This window comes from Gekko japonicus, unplaced genomic scaffold, assembly GCF_001447785.1.
Source record: "Gekko japonicus isolate JY-2015 unplaced genomic scaffold, Gekko_japonicus_V1.1 scaffold1048, whole genome shotgun sequence".
NCBI lineage: Eukaryota > Metazoa > Chordata > Lepidosauria > Squamata > Gekkonidae > Gekko > Gekko japonicus.
In genome coordinates, this window is record NW_015166454.1 from 1 (window position 1) to 8,489 (window position 8,489).

General features: G+C 43.1%; 1 protein-coding gene across 1 annotated transcript in view; it reads right to left on the bottom strand.

Moving 5' to 3' along the window:
* Positions 1-6,180: 6,180 nt before the first annotated feature.
* Positions 6,181-8,489, bottom strand: part of ADAD1 (adenosine deaminase domain containing 1) — a gene marked incomplete at its 3' end in the record, with an annotated part of 10,276 nt that continues 7,967 nt past the window's right edge. The window contains exons 8-10 of the mRNA XM_015412030.1: positions 8,374-8,489; positions 6,810-7,047; positions 6,181-6,316 (exon numbers count right to left, since the gene is read on the bottom strand). The exon at positions 8,374-8,489 is cut by the window's right edge and continues 111 nt beyond it. Of these exons, the coding sequence (XP_015267516.1) occupies positions 6,181-6,316; positions 6,810-7,047; positions 8,374-8,489 (490 nt within the window). The remainder of the gene's footprint in view (positions 6,317-6,809; positions 7,048-8,373) is intronic.

An 8,489-nucleotide genomic window follows, 5' to 3' on the forward strand; every position in this document is an offset into this window, starting at 1 on the left:
AAACATAAGCTCATATCGTTACATGCTCCTCAATGGGTTCTGGAAGGCAATCAGTGCTAGCCTGATTGCCTCAAGTTTCAGCCAGTTCTTACTGTTCATTTCTTCCAACGAGCTCCATCTACCTTGGACAACCTGGTACCTGCAGTCTGTTCCCTGGCCTCTTCTGCTGGTGTCCATGTATAAGGGTCAAGAAGTGACAGTTAGAACCGGATATGGAAGAACTGATTGATTTAGCATAGAAAAAGGAGTACGACAAGGATGTATATTGTCGCCCCGCTTATTTCATTTATATGCAGAGTACGTCATGCAAAATGCCAGCCTGGATGAATCACAAGCCGGAATTAAGATTGCTGGGAAAAACACCAACAACCTCAGATATGCAGATGATACCACTCTAATGGCAGAAAGTGAAGAGGACCTCAAGAGCGTCTTGCTAAGGATAAAAGAGGAGAGTGCAAAAGTTGGCTTGAAACACATCAAAAAAACTAAGAACATGGCATGTGGCCCCATCACTCCTTGGCAAATAGAAGGGGAAGTCATGGAAGCAGTGACAGACTTTGCATCCCTGAGATCCAAGATCACTGCAGACGGTGACTGCAGCCATGAAATTAAAAGACGCCTGCTCCTTGGGAGGAAAGCAATGGCAAACCTAGATAGCAGAATAAAAAGTAGAGACATCACCCTGCCAACAAAAGTTTGCATGGTCAAAGCAATGGTATTCCCAGTAGTAATGTATGGCTGTGAGAGTTGGACAATAACGAAGGCTGAGTGCTGAAGAATAGATGCTTTCAAGTTATGCTGCTGGGGAAGACTCTTGAGAGTCCTTTGGACTGCAAGGTGATAAAATCAGTCAATCCTAAAAGAAATCAACCCTGACTGTTCCCTGGAAGGCTAGATACTGAAGCTGAAGCTCAAATACTTTGACCACCAAATGAGAAGGGAGCACTCACTGGAGAAGACCCTGATTGCTGGGAAAGACTGAAGGTCAAAGAAGAAGGGGACGGCAAAGGATGAGATGGTTAGACAGTGTTATCGATGCAATGAACATGAAATTAAGCAAACTCCGGAGGACGGCGGAAGACAGGAGGGCCTGGCGTGATGTGGTCCATGGGGTCGCAAAAAGTCGGATTCGACTGTGCAACTGAACAACAATAAAAAAGGAGACTGGAGGAAACTGACTCTCCTTGTCAGATCTGGCAGCAAAGACCACTAGCTTAATGACTTTTTTTGGGGGGGGGGGCAGTATCTTGACTTATTTGTACTCCTTTTTGTATGTCCTTCTGATAAGGAAAAAGAGTCCATTGTAAAGTCCTGGCATGGAAGTGGGTTGAAGGAATCAGCTCTATGGACTCCATCATCAGCCCCGGTACTGTCAACCAGTGCATGAGGTCCACAACCTCCACTGAATTTTTTTCACGCCTTACAACAATTTTACCTGCTTTTTTACAGGTAGAAACACTTTGGCTATCTTCATCTGAACCCTGGACCCTAAGTAGACTATGTCGCTGGAGAGTGTGAGATGACTTATTTACTTACACATTGATCAGGCAGCAAAGTGCCTGAAGAGACTGTACAGTGGACATGGTGTCCTAGCTCACCTCCTCTGCCTCCTTGGCACTACAGAGGATATCCTCCAGGTAAGGATAACATTGGATTCCTTGTTGTCATAGGTAGGTTATTAGAATTACCAGGAACTTGGTAAACACACTTGGCGGTGATGCCAGTCCAAAGGGTAAGACCTTGTACTGGAAACACTGGCCCTGAAAATCAAAAAGGGAAGATCTGCCTGGAAGGTGGAATATGCAGGTAAGCATCTCAAAGGTGTAAGGACATCATGTGACTGTCTTGCTGAATACTCTGTAGAATGCAGTGAACAGGAACTTGCACTTCTTTATCCATAGCTTCAACTCTTTTAATTTATAATTGCTCTCCAGTCCCATCTTTTTGGGACTACAAATAGAATGGAATAAATTCCATGGAAACACTGTTCTAACGGCACTGGTTCCACTGCCCCTATGTGCACTAAACGTTGAATAGGTCACGACAGAGGAAAGGTGCCTCTGTTCTGTCTTAGGAAGTGAAGGAGCACAGAAGAGATTGGGGGGGGGGGGGGGGAGAGAAATCCTATTTTGTGTCCCTTCTGGATGATAGAGAGTACCCACTGGTTGGTCATACTTTATCCAGATGTGGGGAAACTGCTGGAGTTGACCCCCCAACAATATAGTCAGGTGGTCGGTTCCTATCCTGTTTGTTAGGAGGGAACGGTCTCTGCTGGAATCTCGACCTATTGTCAAAGGTGCAGGAGCTCCTAAAACGCTTTTGCTCCTGTTCTTTGTGTTTTGTTTTTATTTTTAATGCGGACAAATGTGAAATAGACAGAGGGTCCACCTTTCAATGCTTTAGCCATAGGTTCATTCTAACCACTATATTGGTGGCCTGTACTCTGGCACCGAACTGCATGACCTCTTGGGATGCATCTGCTGCAAATTTTGCAGCCCTTTTACTCTTCAGGATGGGTCTCTTAAGCATCAAGGTATCAGGATAGTGTCCGGTTCCTGAAGGAGGTTAGCAGCCCAAACCATGATGGCCCTGGAGAAATTTGGCCCTGGAGCAGGGACTGATTGTCAGAGAGATTCCCTAGGGCCATCTCATTATTATTTTTATCCACTGAGTCCTTAAAACATTGCCCAGAGGAGAGAAAGAAAGCCTTCCTTTGATTGGCTGAGGGCTCCTCCCCCTGCCTTTGGGGAGGTAAGGGGACAGAAAGAGCAAGAAAGAGGGGGCGAAATAGCATCTCGCAACACTTTTAAGACGACCAGCAATATTTTATTCCAGGTATAAGCTTTTATGTGCAAGCACATTTTTTCCTTCAAAGGGAGGGAGTGGGAGTGGGAGAGAGAGAGAGAGAGAGAGAGAGAGAGAGAGACCCTCCCATGGCACTTGGAGAGATCCCCTTTTCCATTTCTAACAGATGTCGAAGGGGAGAAACCTAACAGCACAGCTCACATTCCTTATTAGCAAAAGTGAGCAAGAGTCCAGCAGCACCTTAATGACTAACAAAATTTTTGGTAGCATATGAGCCTTCATGAGTCATTGCTCACTTCTTCAGATACAGCTGAAATGTGAGTCCATCTGTTCTTATATCTTGGAGAAAGAAGTGATTTCAACTGCCAAAGGCCAATAGCAGGCACTGGTAATGAGAGAGGAAACCTAGGTCTCAATTCAAGAGTTTGCAATGTAAGAGAACCGCTACTCTTAGGTCAGTAACTGAATACCCTGGAAGGTTAAAATGTTTCCCCCACTGGATTTTGAATGCTGTGGTTTCTAACAGCGGTAGAAAGAGTAAGAGTCCAGTACCTCCTTTAGACTAAAAAATGGTGGTTGGGTATGTCCTTTTGTAAGGAGCTGCGGTGGCTCAAGTGGTTAAGACACTGAACTGCAGGCTGTGGAAGGTTGGTAGTTCAGCAGTTCGAGACCTGAGTGTGCTGCATGACGGAGTGAGCTCCCATCTCTAGTTCCAGCTCCTGCCAACCCAACAGTTAGAAAGCATGAAATTGCAAGTAGATAAATAGGTACCACTTCGGTGGGAAGGTAACAGCATTCTGTGCGCCTTGGTGTTTAGTCATGCCGGCCACATGACCACGGAAATGCCTTCGGACAGCGCTGGCTCTTCGGCTTTGAAACAGAGATGAGCACCGCAACCCTGGAGTCGGATTCGACTGGCTTTTGAGCAAGGGAACTTTTACCTTTACTTTTTATGTCCTTTTGTGAGTCACTGCTCACTTCTTCAGACTTATTTCCATTTATTCTTTGTTTTCTCCTGGACTGAATCCTCCTGTACCAAGCTGAGATCTAGGTTACCTATCTCATTGCCAGTGCTGATTATCTCCATGCCTCTGCATATCATAGAATCATATAGAATCATAGAATGTTAGAGTTGGAAGGTACCTTGCAGGTCATCTAGTCCAACCCCCTGCACTCTGCAGGAGCATAGCCGAAAGATGGCCCTACAACATACCTGAAAGATGGTCGTCCAGCCTCTGCTTGAAAACATCCAGTGAAGGAGCATCCACTAGCTCCCGAGGCAGTCTGTTCCACTGCTCAACCACTCTTACAGTTAGGAAGTTTCTCCTGATATTTAGCCGGTACTGACTCCCTTTTAATTTCCACCCATTAGATCTAGTCTTGCAATCCGGAGCAAGAGAGAATAGATCTGCTCTATCTTCTACATAACAGCCCTTCAAATACTTGAAGACTGCAATCCTATCCCCTCTAAGCCTTCTCTTTCCCAGGCTAAACATACCCAACTCTTTCAGCCTTTCCTCATAAGACTTGGATTCCAACCCTCTCACCATCCTGCTTGCCCTCTTCTGGACACGCTTGAGTTTGTTAACATCCTTCCTAAAGTGTGGTGCCCAAAACTGGACACAGTACTCCAGGTGAGCCCTGACCATAGCAGAATAGAGTAGAACTACCACCTCCCGTGATCTGGACACTACGCTTCTGTTAATGCATCCTAAGACTGCATTAGCTTTCTTCGCAGTCACATCGCACTGCAGGCTCATGTTTAGCTTGTGATCAACCAGAATACCCAGATCCCTTTCACATGTGCTGCTGTCAAGCCAAGTCCCTCCCATTCTATATCTGTGCCTTTGATTTTTTTATACCTAAGTGTAGGACTTTGCACTTCTCTCTATTGAAATTCATTTTATTTGTCTCAACCCACTACTCCAGCCTATCTAGATCATTTTGAATCCTGACTCTGTCTTCTTCAGAGTTAGCAATCCCACCCAGCTTCGGGTCATCTGCAGATTTGATAAGCATCCCCTCTATGTCTTCCTCCAGGTAATTTATAAAAACACTGAACAACACTGGGCCCAGGACCGAACCCTGCGGCACTCCACTCAAGACTTTCCTCCACGTAGACGCAGAGCCATTTACGAGCACTCGTTGGGTATGATTTTTCAACCAACCATGAATCCATCCAACAGTTGCACCATCCAGTCCACACGTAACCAACTTATCCTCAAAGATATCATGAGGAACTTTGTCAAATGCTTTACTGAAATCTAGATACACTATGTCCACACCAATGCGGATATCTCCATCCCTCTGCCTATCATACCTAATCCAATCACGCCTGCTATTGCCATTCAGCATCTGAAATCATCTTGATAGCAAGTTTATATCTTCATAGAATCACAAAATTGGAAGGGACCTCCAGAGTAATCTAGTCCAACCCTCTGCACAATGCAGGAAATTCACAAATACCTCCCCCCTCCACACCCGCAGTGACTGCTGTTCCGCACCCAGAAAATGGCAAAAAACCTCCAGGATTGCTTCCTGACCCCAAAGTGGCAATCAGCATTTCCCTGGGTGTGTAAAAAAGGGCCACAAGAACTAAGCACTGAGGCAACCTGACCTGCCCTCCCTCTCATGAACGGCCAAAGTTCACAGAATCCGCATTGCTGTCAGGTAGCCATCTAGCCTGTTTGAAAACCTCCAAAGAAGGAGAGCCCTTGTGTTACATCTTATGGCACACATGACCTGGCCCAACAAAGTGACATTTATGTCAGATCTGGCCCTAGTAACAAATGAGTTCGACACGTCTGTTTTCTAGAAACATTTCCAATCAACTTAGTGTAGCCAAGGGACACAGCTTTTTAGAGCTAATCAAAGTTTAAGCATATGTTTCAACTTTTAAGTAGAATCTCCTCAAAATATCCAACACTGATACTTCATAGGCTTCTAGGCACAGCAGATATGCTACCATTCTCTGACTGCTTTCCTGGGTAAAACAACACGCAATATATGCATTTTATTTTTACAGAATAAAAAAACAGCTTTGGACAGTCTAACAAGCTACAATACCATAGCCTTTTAGCATTAAAACAGATGACCATCATCCACTTACAGAACTGACAATTGCATAAAATGTTTCAAGTTAACTGTAAAACACACTTGTGCAGTCTAAAGATTTGTCTGTTAAAGTTAGTGAACCGTATGTGTTATAGCTATTTTATATATGCTCAGACATTCATGTAATCAAACTAGAATACTGCTTACTTTCGCAAGCTACCATTAAAGCCACAACACTCGTCAAATCCTGAAGTCACTGTGAACGGGATGTTAATCTGGAATTCATGAGATGTGCACTGGTCCAAGTTCAACACATCTTACCTTTGCTTCATGGTATGTAGCTGCTGCTTTAAGTAGGTCATCTCTCTTTGATTCTTTAACAAGTAAATTGAAACGACTTAACATTGCAGCCTTGCAAAGCCGACTTGCCATTGTAATGCCACTTTTGAAGGGTGAACTAGGAATGAAACAATGGCAATGAGAAACAAAACACATTTCCAGAAGTTAGATAGTTAACTAATAAACTAGCTGTTTAACAACTAGCAGACACCAACACTGTGACAAATTGTTAGGTTTTATACTGAAAGTGAAAAAAGAGCTCATCTTACAGCTCTTTTTAACTATTAAGAGATGAGTGAAGTATTATGTAATAGGTAAATGGCAATCCTGACCTTGATAGCCCAGATTAGCCCAATCTCATCAGATCTTGAAAGCTAAGCAGGGTCAGCTTTGGTCAGTATTCGGATGGGACACCACCAGAGAATACCAGGGTCACGACTCAGAGGCAGGCAACAGCAAGCCACCTCAATATTTCTTTCCTTGAAATCCCCACTGGGGTCACCATAAGTCAGCTGTGACTTGATGGCAAATAAAGAGAGACAATCCTCTAAAGTATGCAATTTGACTCCGATTCTTCTCTGATTTTAGAATACTTGTTCCTCCATTTTTACCTTTCTGTTGTCTTCCCATTCAGTCCATCCACCACCTCCAATGAAGTATCTCCTTGGGACCAATTCACACTAAGAGACCTGTGTTCCAAGTCTAACTGTACTGGGTAAGCAGCAGTCACCAGACTAATGTGAGGTCTGTTCACCAGGTAAAACATGGGTAGTTTAGAAGTGAGTGTATCATCTACGCGTTGTTTGATAGCTATTTCTAATCCTCTTGTATTACTGCAGTTTGCATCTCCTAAAAATAAAAAATGGAAATTCAGAATTACCCTAACATTACAGAGATCCAAGAATATGGAGCTTTGTTTTACTAAAAATGACAATCTCCACTTAAAATATTAGTTATCAGAACTCAACATGCTTGGATAGATACATAATAAACTTTCTAATAAACATTCTGTTGAATAGTAAAATAAATACCAGTGTTTTAACAGTCAACAATTTAATATTTCGTATGCCCACAGAGAAGCATCTCAGCACATGGGCATGTACCATGGAAGACAGGCTAGTACTGTTTGCAGTCATGGGTCTGTCAGTTGAACACTAGCAGCAAAATTGTTTGCATCTTAAATGTCAGTCAGCTCAGAGTTACAGCTTTATTTAGGAGATTTTTATCCTGTTTGAGGTGGCTTAAAAATTAAAGTAAGTTATCAATATCAAAACAGTACAGAACTATCCATAAAAACAACTCAGTTCAGAAGCAGACCATTAAAGAAGCTGGAAAGTTAAAACCCCAAATTCGGGGTGGGGGGGTGGGAGTGAAAGAAATATGTCAAAGTTGGAGATTGATGGGCAGATGTATTCTTAATTGTAGAATACTGAGAGTAATTACCTGAGACCCTGCCCATTACGTTCCACGCACCTCCTCTCAATCATGGAGGTGACCTTACAGCATCATCTTCTTTGAAGTGGAGTGATTGGAAAGTATTTCTCCAGTCTGGGGACATGGGAGATAACTCTATCCAGGCAATCGCCCCACTTCAAAGAAGATGCTGTAAGGTCGCCTCCATGCCTGAGAGGAAACACGGATGGAATGTAATAGCAGTGTCTCCGTTAATTACTCTCAGTATTCTACAGTTAAGGATGCATCTGCCCATCAATCTCCAACTTTGACGTATTTCTTTCACTAGGTTTTCCCCCTGGAATGAAACTCAAACAAATGGTGAACATATATAAACTAAGCTTGCTATTCCTGTTTGGTCCTTGAATCTGCTAAACATCTTTATTATGCTGTATGCTAATTTCCCCTCTACCTATATGTATGGACTGGTAATATCCATTTCCTTGTTTCCGAAGAAGTGTGCATGCATACAAAAGCTTAAATCTTGAATAAAACTTATTGGTCTTAATGGTGCCACTGGACTCAAACTTCATTCTGCTGCTTCAAGCCGACACAGCTACCCATCTGAATCCACTACACAGGCACTCTAATTTCATATCACTGTTTAGGCAAAAATTACTACTATTTCTCAGACAACTTTAATATTCTCATACACATTTAAAATAAGTTGTCGTTTGTGATACATCTTAACAGTATTTAGCTAAATCAAAAATCAAGACTTACCAAGCATTATCTGGGTAACATAAACCGGCTGAATGAAGTGGCTTAGCAAAGCTCCCTGAACACCCAACACTTCCCATCTTGTCAGCTTATCACTAGCAGACATACTGCTTATTCTA